Source organism: Mucor mucedo (genome assembly GCF_025094135.1).
Source record: "Mucor mucedo strain NRRL 3635 chromosome Unknown EV154scaffold_30, whole genome shotgun sequence".
Classification (NCBI taxonomy): Eukaryota; Fungi; Mucoromycota; class Mucoromycetes; order Mucorales; family Mucoraceae; genus Mucor; species Mucor mucedo.
In genome coordinates, this window is record NW_026252314.1 from 161478 (window position 1) to 178731 (window position 17254).

Below are 17254 nucleotides of genomic sequence, written 5' to 3' on the forward strand. Positions count from 1 at the left end.
ATCAAGATTACCAATCTCGAGATCCACAATTTTTCTTGACAAAGGATCTGCCGGATTTTGCTTCCCAGGACGATACCGGATCTCAAAATCATAATCCATCAAACACGCCGCCCATCTTGATAACTTGGGAGTACCCTTCGGATTAGCAAACACGTAGATCAGGGAGCTATGATCTGTAATCAGGATAAACTTCTTGCCCTTTAGCCAATGCTTGAAATATTTAACACCACAAACAACACTCAACGCTTCCAAATGGTGAATCGAGAACCTTGTTTCACTTCCGTGAAGACCACGAGAACCATACGATAAAACTTGCTCATTTCCCAGAGTTTCCCAGTCATCTACTTGACTCGCAATGAAAGAAATTCCCTTATTTGACGCATCACAAGAGACACATTGTACTGCCGTACGGAGAGGTGAGGATAGAATAGGAGCCGTAGCCAGAGCGTTCTTTAACTGATCAAAGGAGGATTGTTGTTCTGGACCCCATGTGAACACACAATTTTTCTTGGTCAAACGGTTCAACGGTTCAGCAATTTCACCATATCGATGGACATACTTACGATAATATCCACTCAAACCAAGAAAACTTCTAATATCCGTAGCATTTTGAGGTTCAGGAAAATTTTTGATTTTGATTACGTTCCTTTCACCAGGACAATTTCCACTAGCACCAAGAACATGACCCAGATATTCGACCTTATCTTCGCCAAAATGACATTTCTTCCTTTTTAATTTCAGATTCGCCTTAGAACACGCCTCGAACAACAACTCCAGATGTTTCTTATGATCTTCCAAATTTTTTGAGTAGACCAAAATGTCATCCAAAAACACCGAACAGAAAACACCAATATATTCACGAAATATACTTGACATCACACGTTGAAATTGGCAACAACCATTCGTCAAACCTTGAGCGAGCCTCTTGTACTGAAAAGCACCTTTACTAGTAACAAAACCAGTCACCTCAGCGCCATCCTTGTCAAGCTCCAATTGATGATAACCACTGGTACAATCGAACGTAGAAAATACCTTTGCATCACCTACAGTTTCTATAAGTTCATTTACAGTAGCCGTAGGAAAGTTTTCCTTAATGATCATTTTATTTGCAGCTCGAAAATCTACAACAGGTCTCTTCACACCAGTTTCCTTTTTGTTCACCAGAAACAAACAACTTGACCACTCACCGTTTGACGGCTCAACAATACCAAGATCTAGCATTTCCTGCACATGAGCATCCACCAATTCTTGATCAGACCAACCCAAACGAAAAGGACGATGGCGAACCGGAACCGCCTTTTCAACAAGTCGTATCTTCGCCGAATAACCCTTGATGCATGTAAGTCCAGAAACTTCCGAAAAGCAATGTTTATATTTTTCAACAACACCTTTCAACGGCTCAATGACATTTGTAGAAATGTTGTTTGCATTGTACTCAAAATTTGCATTCTTGTCATAACCTAAGTCACCTTCTTCAGCATCAGGGATCAAATCATCCTCCAACGTGTTACAATATTTTTGACTTGACGCCACAGAAAAGATCTCTTGTTCTTCCTTGGACCTCTCAACACCACGAATAATTCTCGAGGTACGACCTTGAACACGCACAATACCCTTGGAAGTAGGAACCTTAATCTGCGAGTTTTGGATATCCAAAGAAATACCATAGGCTTGGAACCAAGGAATTCCCAGAAGACAAATATCACTATCGGTGTTCATTTGAACTGCCATATGCTCAGGACGAATCTTGCCCCCAATACAGATAGGTACGTTCATAACCACATTTGACATGGAAGGAGTATTATTATTGTTGAAACCGACCAAATGCAAATTATCACCATTAGGTACCAAACCCAAAGAATTACAAATATTAGATCCTAAAATGGAAACCGAAGCACCCGTGTCAAAAACAGCCTCTAGCGATTTACCATTTATTTCGATAAAACCTCTCAAAGGCGAAGTAGACTTCATACGTTGCAGATCATAAGGATAACCATATACGGACTCTAACTCACTGAACTCCAAATCAGACACCCCACCAGAAAAAGAAGACGAATCATAATCAGACTCTTCCTCCAAATCAGAACCTGACAAATTACTTTCAGAGTCGACTTCATTTACAAACACCGTATTATCCACAGCTTCGCCAACGTTCGTTACATCATGGACACCAACATCCATCGCATTATTAAAACTGATATTTGGACCAAAAGGATAATTAGCATCTCCAACAACTACACCAGCACCAGGAATAGCATTAACACCACCAGAAGCACCAACACCACCAGAAACACCAACACCACCAGAAACACCAACACCACCAGGAACACCAACACCACCAGAAACACCAACGCCACCAGAAATACGAACACCAGAAGACACCTTCCTCTTTACTTTACTTTCTTTGAGGTAACGAATACCATCAATCATTTCAGCCGCAGCTTCCTTATCCAACGAAAGCCACTCAGCAACAGAAATTCCAGATTCAGTGCCCATCAACTTAGCCCAAATTTTTGACCGCTTGAATTTTACTGGGAGACGCCTAGCCTTCGGACGAGTCCTTTTCTTAACTAACTTCTTATTCCCAGTCAAGACCACAGGAACAGAAGGATTCACCCCAGGTTTCTCCAACTCAGAAGTAGCTCTTCTCTTCACACCATTCGCAAGAATTTCATTCGTAACGATACCACTCTTCGCTACTACCGTCTCCACCAGTTGTACTTCTTGGCCACCTTCTTGATTTATTGATTGAGGATTTAAATTTGTAGGAGCAACAGTCACCTCGTTTACTGTTGCTCGTTGCCTTTTCCCGCCTCTTCGGTACTTCCAATGGGAACCGCATTGCTACCAGTAGCAGGAGTAGACGAAACTTGATTTTGATCACGTAAGTACTTGGGGCATTCATATTTCTTATGTCCATCATCACGGCAATAGAAGCAAACAAAATTATTTCTTTGAGGAGCAGAACCATTTCCAACATAAGGAACATAGGGCTTAGGAGAAGCAGGCTTGGACGTAACATTTTCATTCAACTTAACAAGATTGATGCTGAGTTGTTCTAACTTGGCCACAAGAGAAGACATATCCGTGCTGGCAACACTAGCGGTATCCGAAAAATCATTTTTGAACGTATGATTTTGTGAAAAATCGGTTTTCAAATCACCAACAGGACCCGAACCAACAGCACCAAGACGAACAGGATCATACTTCAGGAAACTTTTCTCAATTTGCTTAGCCTTAATCTTAGCCGTTTCGAAAGAAACAGGAGTACCATCCTTTTCGACTTCAAATCCGATATTTGGACGAATAGCAGATAAAAATGTGCGAACTTGAAAAACTTGACTTTTGGTATCCAGCAACTCAAACAACTCTTCCATCTTCAAAGCAATGTCATCGATACTATCTTGCTCGCCTTGTTTCATGTTTTGCAAAGAAAACCACCATTTGTCTTCTTGGTCAACTAAATATTGTTTTTTAAACAATAGGACAAATTGGGACCAGGAAGTAGCCTTAATACCAACAACATTAAACCATGTTTCAGCCTTCTTTGTTAGATGATCACCAACCACGAAAAGAGCTTCTTCATCTGAAAGTTTAACGGATTTCTTATAGCGTTCCATTTTCTTCAGCCAAACATACGCTTCGTTTCCCATGTCTTCACCGACAACTGAGACACCCGAAAAATCCTTTGGCTCGACAATGCGCCAATTTGGTTTCTTGATAATTTCTACTTGATCAGAATTTGGAGGAGCCATTACAAAAATAATAAAGAGTACTATAAAACTTGAATACGAGTCAATAACCTTCTCTGGTAGATCGGACCACTTGATAAGGATCTGACTGTCTTTTATGTTTACCTTGTGTAGAGTACGAGAATAAACAATATATAAAGTGATGGTTCAAGGAGACTGTAAAGACTTGATATCAGATTATACAAACAGAGAGAAGAGATTAAAATGCACTAGTAAGCAATGGAAAGCTGCCAAAGAAGTTATGTATCAAAAATAATAGAATATAAAAAAATATAAACTAGGAAAAAGATAACGTTTATTCACTGTCAATAAAATAAGCTTTTATAGCTGTCAAAAATATACACAAAAATATAAATACAAGATCAGATCAACCATTGTCAAACAAATAAATCATAAGTTAAAAATACGGATAAAATAACGCTTTTCTTAGGGACAGCCAAATTTTCCTTAGGGACAGCCAAAGTGCACGTAGTCGCAACGTAAAATCTGTGATTTGGATGCTCTGTAGACCTGGGAACAAGGATATACAATCAAAAAAAATGTAAAAATTACGAATAAATGTATATTAAACGATTTATACTTATTTTGACAATTCTATCATCACTCTTTCGCCTTTAAGCTCGTTTGATCTTAATCTTACGCAGAAATATTAAGCTAACGTCCAAACGAGAAGCTGAAAGCAAGCTATAAAGAACATATACTGGTTTACAATATGTTTGTTGTAATAAATGTGTAAATATTTCAAGTTGTTAAGTTATATTGACCTCTTGATGTCTATGAAAGTATCATAATCCCAACATTACGACTACGCGCACCCTGGCTGTCCCTAAGAAAAATGGCTGTCCCTAAGAAAATTTGGCTGTCCCTAAGAGACCCGATAAAATAAATGAAAGTATAAAATAAAATAAGGGAATGAAATTAAATCAGATGTCAAAAATTCAAATAATAACATCCAAGAAATATTCAATACGACAATAACTCCTCTTCTAACTGCGACGACTAGCAAAAACCGATTCTCTGGATTTATCAAAATTAGAAGATAGATTTCTCAAATTTGACGTGACTTCTAGAAAATTCATTCGGACTTTTAACACCAGATCTTCCAAGCGCAACAACAACAAGAAAAACAATTTATTCCTTATACACCACTGAACTTCTTCCTCACTCATTTCGACATTAACCTTCATAACACCTTCCAAAATCTTCAACCACCTTTCTCCTACTTCTTTACAATATATACTGTAAACCAAACACGTGAAAGTCACGTGCTTTTAAGACTTCAAGCGAAACACAAGACCAAAATACGACCGTATCAAATTTATAGTTGGTTTCTTGGTGTAGTCGGTTATCACGTCTGCTTAACACGCAGACGGTCGCCAGTTCAAGTCTGGCAGAAATCACATTTTATTTTTATTTCGTTTTTTGTTGGACGTTGGTCGATTATAGTTTTGTCGTTATATTGATACAATCTGGATAGTGATTGTGATGTTTTATTGGCAGAGATTATGAGTTAGATAGAGCAAGAATATAAATAATGATCTATTTTTCAGTTCCTAAGTGAGCACCACGTTGTTTTATATATATATGGTAACGAAACGGTAAAGATAAACTATATAAAAGATTTGAAACGAAGATTACAGAGAAAAGAAAAGAGACTAGGCTTCGATTTTCTAGGGAGACAGACAAATAATAAGCCAATTTATACGAAAGATATAAGATTTGACAGGCAAGATGTAGTAAGAGTTTATAAGAATAATATAAATAAAAAGCTGAATGTTATATTTAAGTTTAATAATTTATGGGTTAATATAGTTGTAGCTTGTCTCAAGGATCGGTAACGATACCCTTGAACAAAGGGCTAAAAAGATAACTGATGATATAAGAAGTAAACGAATTTAAAATAGAAAAGGAAAAGGTTATAAGATTTTGCAACACAATGCTCCTAAAAGTTAGCTTAATAGAAATAAATTTGGTCGGGTATAAATTTTAGGTTCGAAGTCGAAAAAAAATAGTTCTTGGAAATCCGCACTGTAACAATATTCTTGGGTGTTTCATAACAAAAGTTGTGGCTACGACTACAAAAGCTTCTTTTATATTTAAAATAGCATTTCGATATATTTGGTCGTTAAATAACTGTAGTTTCTCAACAGTAACTTAGACCATACGCACTATTGTCTAATATAATTGTAATATCTGATGTCTAGAAAACAGAAATTTCAATCAAATATAAGATAATCCTTTATTAAATGCTTAATTTGCTCTTGTATATATATTATATGTTCATGTTCGAAGTCGGCGATTTATAAGTAAAAAGGATCTCTCTTAATTATAGTTCAGAAGAGTTATTATAAATACATTTACCTAGTTTCTAATTTTTTACTTCTTTCCCAATAATTTTTAAAACAAGCATGGCTAAACAACAACAAAAGCAGCAAAAATAAAAGAAAAAAAAAACCAATCCGAAGGTTATGAGGTGAGTTCCCGTAGTAGTAATTGAGCTTCTGAAAAAATACAATTGATTGTGAAGATTTTGGGCAGATGTCCTTGTGATAATTTGTATTTGTCGTTAACTCATATTTCAATAAATAATACTTTTAAAATCATGACTTATTATATTTGACATCACTTTCATGTGTAGTTTGTGTTTCATAAATTCGGGCGAGTTCTATCTTAAAAAAAAAAAAAAAAAAAAAAAAAAAAAAGAGAAAAGCACTCGCGCGAGCTTCGACTAAAACACGATCGAATCTTGTTCTGTACATTATTACTAGATCGGTTGATCCAGGGCGACGTTATTTGGAATCAATTCTAACGAGTAAAATTTATTTAACGTAGGGCGAGAAATTGAATGTATATCTATTACATGACGAGAAAGGTTGACTCAACACAACTACTAGGGGAGTTGTACAATATAGAAAGTATCAGTTGCTTTATCGCAGAAGAGCTCTTTTAGTCCATTTTAACCTAAATAAAAATATATGTTTTATATCATTACTTTACCGTACTAATTTATTAATAGCACATATATTTCTTGTTTTTATTCATAAATATTTATCGATTTTCACAAGTACCGAAATTTAACTTAGTTTTTAACCAACGGCTTCGGAAAGTTCGAAAAATAGACATGTTCACAAGAATTAAATCAATAGAAAAATTGGCTGTCCCTAAGAAATCAGAGAACTACATCATTTTTTTAAAAATGATCCCATGTTCGACCTATGGAGTATAGGGCCGGAAATATTTGTTCGATAGACGTCGATATTAATTGAAGTAATAATTTAATATAAATGAACCTATATATCCATCATGACTAATGATATTCCAACTTATAATAAAGTATGAAAGAGTACCATTTCTTTGCTTGTTTATTTTTATCTTATATATTCTTTCAATCTCTAAACTGTCACAAAACGCTTTTTTTTGTGATAATTGAGAAATAAAAAGGGAAATGTAATTGGAAAATAAACAAGCAAAGAAATGAGACTCTATAATATTTTATCATAAGTTGGAGAGTTTGTCATGATAAAAATAGAGGTCCTTTTTATATTCAATCATAATTTCAAAACTTTTCCTGCGCAGATCGAATAAGCTGTTTACCTGCAAACTGGGAAATGGTAGAATTAGATTTAAAAACTTAGTTACATATCAATAACAAATAATAACTAATATATAGAGCTAAGTGACCCATATCCGGCACTTCCAGTGCATTATCATTTATCCATTCAATGACAGGGTCCTTGATTGGATTACTAAAATAAATTTATGAGAAACTAGAAGCTTCAGCAGCTACTCGAACATTCCAGGAACGATTATGAAATCTGATCTCAGTTTGACATATGAGGGAGCTGGTACTGTGTTGAACCAATAGGAATGTATTCGGAATATGGCACTTATAATACATGGGCATATGTATTATAATTGAGTGAAAAAATAAGAAGTAATTATATTCGTGGAATTAGGCGTCAAATACGACAGGCTCTTTTTTCTCACTTCTTAAGGGAGCTTTTCTTCCATTTTTGATTTTAAGTTTAGGTCATAGGACCGCTCGTTCTTAAAAATACAGTGATTTTATAGGCTGTTACTGGTGCAAAAAGTAAGCTATTTCTCACCTGTAGTGTCATTGTATTTTTATTTATTTTTTTGCTTGTATTGTGCCATATTCCTTTAAGCGCAAACTTTTATTGTTTGGGTTGTAATATTTTACCGCCTGAATAAACTATGTTTACCAGTCCATTATTCATTCTTTGTCGGCGATGGTAATCAACGAAGCGAAGGTCTGTAAATCGACCGTTCTCAAATTGTAATAGCACTTCTAGAAGGGTAAAATAATATTAAAAATGTTGTTCATATATTGATAGTCTCGAATTTTGGTCTGTCGGAATATTTGCTTCAATGGTAGTAATTTCTTCTTCTTGCTTGCCTAATTTTTTGTGCCTGGCTTCGACACAATATTCCGCTGTTGTTAGGGATCTTAATTCATACGCAGTATTTCCATTTCCGTCGCTTGCAACAAAGATGATGGCTTGCTTAAAGTAACAGGCGTTGTTAAATTGATAGCAATTTAAAAGTGCACCGCGAAACAGACTGGGGCAAAAGAAAAATACGTGCAAAGTTTTGACTTTGGTTTGTGTTTATGTACATTCTAGTCACAATATTCAATATAATAATTCTACTCTTTCTTTCCAAAAAGAGAAATTGAGAGATGATACACTTTGAGAATAAAATCGGAGCTATTACTTTACGCAAAATGCGCAAATGTTTAATTTTTAAATTAAGAATGTACAATTGTATGTTTCATGCAGGTCGAAAAAGCTTAATTAAAAAAAAAAATAGGGAAAGTTTAATTCCTCATTTTTTATATGCATCAAGATTTGATGCACATTCGATCTATATATCTGGTGTAAGTATATTTTCCAGCCATCTACAAATAGTAGTTTTAACTTTCAGCGCACCTTTTTACTATTTAACACAACATAGCGATGTTTGATGATTAGTAAAGTGCAACGTAAACAATTTAAAACTTTAACCTAACATGAACATTGGACACAATTAGAAGAAATATTAAAACGAATCATTCAATTGCAGCAACAGGCTATTCGCCTTAAAACAAAATGCATGCTCAGAGGGAGACTCCTCGACATGCAATGTTTTGGCAGTGTTTCATCGAAAAATGTATTGACCCCACTCACTTTTGCACTCTATTAGGCCAATCAATATTATCTCCAAATACACCAGATTTTATTGAAACTTCGACTATATTCTTTATAATGAAAGTGATATATACTCACTTATGTATATCTAATATATATCGATTACTTGACAATAACTTTTAGTTCATGAATCAAAAGTATCGAAAGGTAGAAATATACAAAAATATAATTTCTCAGGTAAACTTCATCTCAAGCCAATGACGTTTAACCTATTGTCTGACGTGCCTGATTATTAAACTATAGACCATTAACTGAACAAGTCATCAATGTCTACTTCTAATATTATGATCGATCTTTCCAGATAATATTCTTCTTATAAAAGGAAGGCCCTTTACATTTGATAAAAAGATATCCAGTTTCAGTCTCAAATAATTAAATCGTCTATTTCCTAAAAAATTTTAGGTTTACAAAGACCACCTAAAAAATAAGAAAACAAGTACGTGCCATCCAAAACAATTTAGCGCCACTGAGTCAAGATTAAAGTTTATTTATGTTTTATTAGATTTGGACAAACAACTACCTTAAAGTATTGTTCCATTTGCTCGATTTAAAGTTTTAATTGTTTCTCAAATGCTTTTTCGTCTAACACGTTCTTCATACTTCTTGTCAATGGGCACGTATAAGTTGTATTAAGAGGATAGGTCTGATACATTTGAGAAAGTAAAAATAAAAAACAAGAGTGGGTTGGTCAAAACCTCATTGTTTAGACTACTATTGAGAATTTTAATTCTATGCACGTATTTATAGTTTTGGCTAACATAGTTTGATCATTCCATTATTCTACGTATCTGGCAAATAAAAACTTTATGTGTGCTGTGATTAGTGATTTCCACCAAGTTGATTTTACTTTACTCATGACAATGTTAATCGCGTAACACCTACCGAGGGCAGGATAAGTTTTTTCCAATGAGGACGCATAATAACTATGCTGCACCAAGCGTATGTAAAGAAGGTTTCTCTCTGTGCTGATTGCTTGTGAACAAGTATTGATTTGTTCCAAATAGTTCATATGATTGGGAAAGCAGATAATGAGAAGTTGCAACTAATCATTTCGTTCCAATTGATACTAATTTTCCCCTTGTCCTTTTATGTAAAACAGTTGCTCGGGAGAGAGGCTGTAATCGTCGATCCAGTTCAAATGATTTAGGCTTGTAAAACGGACGCAGGTATAAATGTAACGTATAAAGGGTGGGGACTTGTTTATAGCCGTATTTAAAAGATTTTCAGAGGTTGTCGTAATATCTTCCGTTGATTGAATATGAGCTTCGCATACAAATATGTTACAGTTTGTGTAAGCATTATAGCTTACAACAAGTACGCATCCGTGTTTATCACTGAAAGGTAAAATAGATGTAATCTGCGTAGTGAAAAAAAAGAGGGGTGGTAAACTCTCTTTAGATTAAAAATGAAAAGCGTAAAACAAGATCAAAAGACTATAAGGTTGGATGGATCGTCTTTTATAAAACGTTTATTGTGTGTGTGTATATGTAAAAAATCTATGATATGAGGGCAGAAAAAAAAATTTACAACTTTGCTTCGGCAGCAATTTCGGCATTCATGACATCTCTTAAATCATTAGCAGCTTCTTCAAGACAATGCTTGAAATGATGTGTACCATTGATATATTGTTTACCATGAACCTCAAGATCCTTGACACTGGCCACGTTGAATTGGAGAGCGTTGTTCTTGATCATGTAGGCACAACCAAAACCATCATTTACAACTTGACCCCAACCATAACCATCAAAGTGTTCAGAGGATAATTGAGAGGTGGAAAGATACCAATGAGAAGAGTAAGCATTGATGGGTTGAGTAAAGAGCTCAGGCTTCTCCTCACCAGTGTGAACACAGTTCTTTAATCCAAACAAGTGGCGATCAACGCCATGACCATTTACGGCATCAGCCATGTAGGCACCTTGTGTCTTGAGAGCAGATCTAAGAGCAGATACCTTGGCATCATTAGAAGCATAAGGATCCTCCATGGTCTTGACAAAGGCGATGGATTCAGTGGTGACGGTACGAGCTGTCTCAGTACGACCACGTTGGAACTTACGGGTCTGGGCAGACTCATAAGTAGGGCGAGAAGTACCAAACATTTTGTAATAAGCCAATTGAATGACCATTTGAGCATAACCATCAGGAGAGCACTTAAACTTCTTGATCAAATTCTTACCGTAAGATTGATAAGACAAGACAGTCAAATCATGCTTGGCAATGAGTTTATCAAAATTGGAACCGGCGGATTCAATATCCTTCTTGATTTGATCATTTACTTGGAATCCGAGTTCTTTAGGCTCGGGGAGGTCAGAACGAATTTCAACAGAACCATGATCAACAAGGTCTCTGTTCAATCTAAGTTTGTGTGTGAGAAAAAAAAAGTCTGTATACAGAGATTACATAATTTTTGCTTACCCATCACAAACATATTCATTTAAGCGACAAGTGTTTGTACCATCCATACAAGAATGCTAATCATGGGATATACGAGTTAATACCCGTATCACTAATTGTATTTGAATTATTTACCTCGCCCATGAAACCAGCCTTACCATTCTCAAAGACGATAAACTGAAGAGGCTTATCAAAGAAACGGTTACGACCGTCACCATGCCAGCATGCACGAGAGCCTTCATCACGGGTTACAGGTGTTTGATCATCAAGACAAATTACAAAATCGGATGATTCAACCTTTTCCAACAAGGCGGCATTTTCGGGGTTTGCAGCAACCAAGTTTTCTCGGTACTAAAATAATTTTTTTAGTTTCCCATGACTAAATTAATTACCCCACACTTTTTTTTTTTTTAAATTACCTCTGTCCATTTATCGCGGTTATCAGAGGTGAGGACACCAATAGGAAGGCCCTTAGAAGAACCTGCTTGGTTCATGATCTTCTGGAATTGTTGTTCCAATTCATTGGTGGATAATTGTTTACCATTATGGATGGTATCGACTACATAAAATTTGTTTTTACGAATCACCACCACGTGGTTGTTATTGACAGGGTCGAAGATGGCCTCATAATCAGAGGGCTTTTTGGGCATACGGCAATTGTTGAACATATACTTGTAAGAATCCATACACATGGGTTCTCCCTTGGCCATTTCAATAGAAAGCGTTTTACTAATGCATTATGTCAGTTTTTTCCCCCCTTGCATATTTTTAAGAGTTGCTACTGATATAAAAAACTTACTCGACAACTTGCTTCTTGAATTCAAGAGCGGCAGTAGCAATAGCAGCAGCACGTTGAGCGGGAGATTTACGTAACTTGTCGTCCTTAAACAAAAAGAAGTAACTGACGTAGATGACGACAGGATCACGATAACCCATATAAGCTTGGTCCAACCACCAATCCTCCATCCAATTCACAATCTTGGGATCGTTAGCACGGGCTTGCAAACGTTCCTGCAACTGAACACCGAGGCCACCAGGAGCCTCAAAATCTTTTGCAGCTTGTTCAGTCTTTTTAAATTCAGCATCGTCTAAAAGAGGACGCACAGATTGTAAGTATTTCTGCAAGGTAGCGCTTAAGGCAGGTACGGGCAACTTGGGTAAATTGGCTTGGTATTTCAACATGGGTCCAGGAGCGTTAGGATCAACAGGTGTCTTGGGTCCGGGCTTAGCACTAGTTAAAGTACGACGGGCAACGGCTGCTGATTTCTGTAATGGCATTTGTTTTTTAACATTAGCTTATTAAAAGTCAATCTCGTTTCATAATGTGCTTATACTTACAGCAGCCATGGAGAAGCGAGGTGAAACTCGCGTAGCGTTTCTAAGGAAAGACATGTATGAAATAAAAAGAAATACAACGAAAAAAAAAGGAAGAAAGAAAAAATGGTTATCGATATCCCAACCTTTATATAAAAAAAAGGCAGTGACTCGAACCTTAAAATTTATTACATTTGTGTCAGCACAATTGCAGGTAAAGCAGTGTTACACAACGCAAATAGGTATTTGTTATTACAAATGAGGAGAAATGATCCCCACACTCACACACACACACATTGTTTCTGTATTACGTATATATACAAGTGTTTTTTTATTTTTAAAAAAGAAAAAAAAAATTAAAAGACCAAGTTCATGGCTCTCATGGAATATTCAACACCCAAGAAAGTAGCAGCGTTAGCAGGGAAAGCTCTCAACATGGCGGGACCGAGACCCTTGAAAAGAGCGGCAGGACCATCAGCCTTGAGAGTCTTCTTGAGACAATCACCCAAACCGCTATAAGTACCAGCGGGTGCGGATTGCAAACGAGATTTAAGAACATCAGGAGGAATAGCGATAGTCCACATGGCAACACCAGCCATACCTTTATATAAAAAAAAGATTAGACAAATATTTCCTCTCCCTAAATATAAACAAATAAACTTACCACCAGCAAATAAGACGGCACCGAAACTTAAATCTTCAGGGCGAGTACCAGCGGGAGTAAGTTGCTTCTTGATCAATTCATAAGCAACAAAGTATGCAGCAGAACCGGGAGAATCACGTAATAAAGTAGCACCAGTACCTCTCCAGATGGAACGAACACCACCTTCCTTGTACAACTGACGAACAACATCCAAGGGACCCTTATACTTTTGCTCTCCACCTTGACCTTGGATTTGCATCAAGACCTTGACACGTTCAGAAGGTGCCATGAATAATGTGGTGGGAACAGCAGAGAATGCACCAGCAATCGTAATTTCGGCCAAGGTGAGTTGCTTACTGGTGTTGGTCTTATCGGTTCTTAATCCATACACAAGCTTCTTACCAAGATCATAAGACTATTTATTACGTACGTATATTTAGCTCCCGTGTATTCCATGTATTTAATTACGATCCACTTACCCAGAAACTGACGGCGAAAATAGGTGTAATACTGGCTAAAGGTGTAGCCATACCACGATACAAACCAGTAAGGCCATCTTTCTTTACAATTTGCTTGAAACAATCGGCAGTGTTCTTGTAGACACCTTCACTAGTCTGAAGACGAACCTTGACAAGATCAAAAGGTTGACTGTATATGTTTTTAATATCTTATTACCAATCACTATTTATTATAAAACTTTACCCGACTAAAACCGAAGCCATACCACCGAAACCACCTGAAAGGAAAGACTTGACGGAGGAGGCAGTGCTAGACTTAACGTCAGCGACAACAGGTTCAACTTGAATTTCTTGTGCAGACATCTTTTTTGCGGAAAACTGAATGAAAAGGAATGAAAGTAAAAAAGGTAAAAAAAACGTTTCCCCTTTAAAAATATAATATACTGCTTTTTTTAAACTGCACTCGCAATTTTTTGTTTTGTCACAGATGCGGGGTTGTTCCACACTCGGTATTTTAAATCCCTTTTCCCATATGATTATTCGTTTATTGCCTGTCATCCTAATTAACTGCGCTCTTTAAGCCCCCCTTTTTTTCCCACAACAGCCAGAATTACTTTAAAAAACTAGCCCCGCCTAAACATTTCAACAGAAAACACCCTGTAGCATTCCCATCTCTTGGTCAATCAAACGAAAAATATGTACCTGATTTCCCTAAATTGATGGCGTCCGTGATGCACCTGCATACACATCTCTGCGTATCATTTATGTCACACATGGATTTTTATTCATTACTAAGCGGATACGTCTACACATGTGTGTTGCAACCAATGGGTATCAATGCATAGTTATACACACTGGAAGAAATCGAGAGAATACTGGTAAAAATGGAAATAGTATTTTATTTGTGCTTTATCTTTTTTAATGAAGCGGTAAACAAAAAAATATATCGAAACACGATATTTTTTTTAATAACAGATGAATGATATGAAAATGAATTTTTTTAAAGTTGAGCATTGACTTCAGGAACATAGCCAAGCTTCTTAAAGTGATTGATAACCTTTTCAGCCTTCTCCACAGCATGTTCAGAGGTAATACCAAAGTGAGGATACAAATCTTCAGCTTTACCAGATGAACCAAAGGTATCCATACCGATTTGAGCATGAGAATAGCGATCCCAACCAAACTTACCAAGTGCCTCAATAGCAATTACAGGAACACCCAGAGGGAAAACCTCCTTCTTGTAGTCTGCAGGTTGGTCATCAAAGATCTCGGAACAAGGCATAGAGACAACGCGTGTCTTGATGTTCTTTTCCTTTAATTTCTTTGCAGCATCAACGGCAATACATACTTCAGAACCAGTAGACACAAACACAATCTCGGGCTTATCATCGGTCTGCAGCACATAGGCACCCTTGAGCACGGCTTCAACAGACGAACCTTCCAAATGAGGCAAGTTTTGACGAGAAAGAGCAATCACGGAGGGACGAGTCTTGTTTTGGATGGCAGCTAAATAGGTACCAGAGGTCTCATTACCATCGGCAGGACGGAATGTAAGCATGTTAGGTGTAGCACGCGTCAAGGCCAAAGTCTCAATAGGTTGATGGGTAGGTCCGTCTTCACCAAGTCCGATGGAATCATGGGTCATGACATAGATAACACGAAGATGTGATAAAGCAGAAAGACGAGCAGCTCCCCAACCATAGGTTAAGAAGTTCAAGAATGTACCACCATAAGGAATTGTTGCACCATAGGCAGTTAAACCGTTCATGATGGCAAACATGGCATGTTCACGAATACCATAACGAATATAACGACCAGTGTAATCACCGAGTCCGGTGGAAGGATGTTGGAAATCAACAGCGTTCTTCCAACGAGTCAAGTTAGAACCTGTTAAATCAGCGGAACCACCAATCAATTCGGGAAGAACAGATTCGATAGCAGATAAAACACCTTCAGACAATTTACGAGTGGCAACAGGAGAATCGGATGGGGTGAAACGAGGAAGGACCTTTTCCCAACCGTCGGGTAAAGTGTTTGCGAAACGACGAGCTACTTCAGCTCCTTCCTTGGGATATTTGGACTTGTAATCATCGAAGAGCTTGTTCCACTTGGCTTCATATTCAGCTCCTTCCTTGGCACGAGCATGATATAAATCATAGACCTATTTTTTTTTTTTTTTTTTTTTTTTTTTATAAACAAGGGTTAATAAAAAGCAGCTAAATTAATTGAATCTCATCCTTACATCACTGGACACATCAAAAGTCTTTTCGGGGTTGAAACCAAATCGTTCTTTAAGTTGCTTGATATCGTCATCTAAGTCATTTCCGTATTAATAATCCCATTCAAACAAAAAATAATAATATTTCCCAGCTTACTTGAAAGAGGTGCACCATGAACCTTTTCTTCGCCTTGTAATAAGGAGCCGAAACCTGTTAAGCACAAGGATTAATAAGTGTTGACAAATAATGCATAAAACCTGTGTCACCCTTGTGTACACATTGAGAAACAATATTCTCCCATCTTCCCCCCGCCATGGTTTCTTATACTTACCAATAGTTGTTCTGACCTTGATAAGAGAGGGCTTATCAGTCACCTTTTGAGCTTCAGCGATAGCCTTTTCAATAGAAGCAAAATCACTATCACCGTTGTCAACAACAATAGTGTGCCAGTCATAAGATTCGAAACGCTTGACAACATCTTCAGTGAAAGAGACAGCGGTATCTCCATCGATTGTAATATGGTTATCATCGTAGATAGCAATAAGTTTACCAAGCTTCAAGTGACCAGCAATGGATGCAGCTTCAGAGGCCACACCCTCTTGAAGACAACCGTCACCAAGGATGACATAGGTATGGTTGTTGAAAATCTCGAAATCAGGACGGTTGTAGGTAGCAGCAAGATGGGCTTCACCAATGGCTAAACCAACTGCGTTGGCAATACCTTGACCAAGAGGACCTGTAGTAACCTCAATACCCTCGGTATCGATACGCTCAGGATGACCAGGAGTTCTAAAAATCAGATATTACGTAAATATGACATCAAATAGACGTGTTCGTTATCTTGATAAAACTTACTTTGAACCTAATTGACGGAACTGCTTTAAGTCATCCATGGAGAGATTATAACCCAAAAGATGGAGCATAATGTACTGAAGAGCACACGCGTGACCATTGGAAAGAAGGAAACGATCACGGTTAGGGAAGTAAGGGTTCTTTGGGTTGGCATGAAGGAACTTTGTAAATAAAGTGTGTGCGATAGGAGCCAAACCCATAGGAGCACCAGGATGACCAGAGTTGGCGCCGCGTACGGTATCTGCGGCAAGGACACGAATAGTGTCAACGGCTTTTTGTTCGAGAGCTGAAACCATTTTTTAATTATAATATAGAAAAAAGATGAGAGAAGAAAAAGAAGAGAGTAATCCGAGGAGACTAAGTTTTTATATTTTAGCTGCTAAACATCGGAGCCAAAACGCCAAAAATCTTAACGTCA

General features: G+C 37.1%; 3 protein-coding genes and 1 non-coding gene across 4 annotated transcripts; 1 reads left to right on the forward strand and 3 right to left on the reverse strand.

Moving 5' to 3' along the window:
• The first annotated feature begins 5078 nt into the window (after positions 1-5078).
• Positions 5079-5152, forward strand: EV154DRAFT_t46. Its single transcript has one exon. It is a non-coding gene; the product is annotated as a tRNA-Val (tRNA).
• A 5250-nt stretch (positions 5153-10402) lies between these two features.
• EV154DRAFT_461905 (acyltransferase ChoActase/COT/CPT) lies at positions 10403-12804 on the reverse strand. Its single transcript, XM_051597571.1, has 6 exons — positions 12689-12804; positions 12150-12616; positions 11770-12079; positions 11486-11701; positions 11372-11427; positions 10403-11311 (listed from the first exon to the last, which is right to left on the reverse strand). The coding sequence occupies exons 1-6, from the start codon at positions 12740-12742 to the stop codon at positions 10483-10485; spliced, it is 1932 nt and encodes a 643-aa protein (XP_051459236.1). The 5' UTR covers positions 12743-12804; the 3' UTR covers positions 10403-10482.
• A 170-nt stretch (positions 12805-12974) lies between these two features.
• On the reverse strand, positions 12975-14170 carry EV154DRAFT_503676 (mitochondrial carrier domain-containing protein). Its single transcript, XM_051600943.1, has 4 exons — positions 14010-14170; positions 13787-13955; positions 13329-13722; positions 12975-13265 (listed from the first exon to the last, which is right to left on the reverse strand). The coding sequence occupies exons 1-4, from the start codon at positions 14126-14128 to the stop codon at positions 13021-13023; spliced, it is 927 nt and encodes a 308-aa protein (XP_051459237.1). The 5' UTR covers positions 14129-14170; the 3' UTR covers positions 12975-13020.
• A 468-nt stretch (positions 14171-14638) lies between these two features.
• On the reverse strand, positions 14639-17189 carry EV154DRAFT_601322 (transketolase). Its single transcript, XM_051607224.1, has 5 exons — positions 16840-17189; positions 16316-16773; positions 16141-16194; positions 16008-16078; positions 14639-15926 (listed from the first exon to the last, which is right to left on the reverse strand). The coding sequence occupies exons 1-5, from the start codon at positions 17130-17132 to the stop codon at positions 14766-14768; spliced, it is 2037 nt and encodes a 678-aa protein (XP_051459238.1). The 5' UTR covers positions 17133-17189; the 3' UTR covers positions 14639-14765.
• Between the last annotated feature and the right edge of the window lie 65 nt (positions 17190-17254).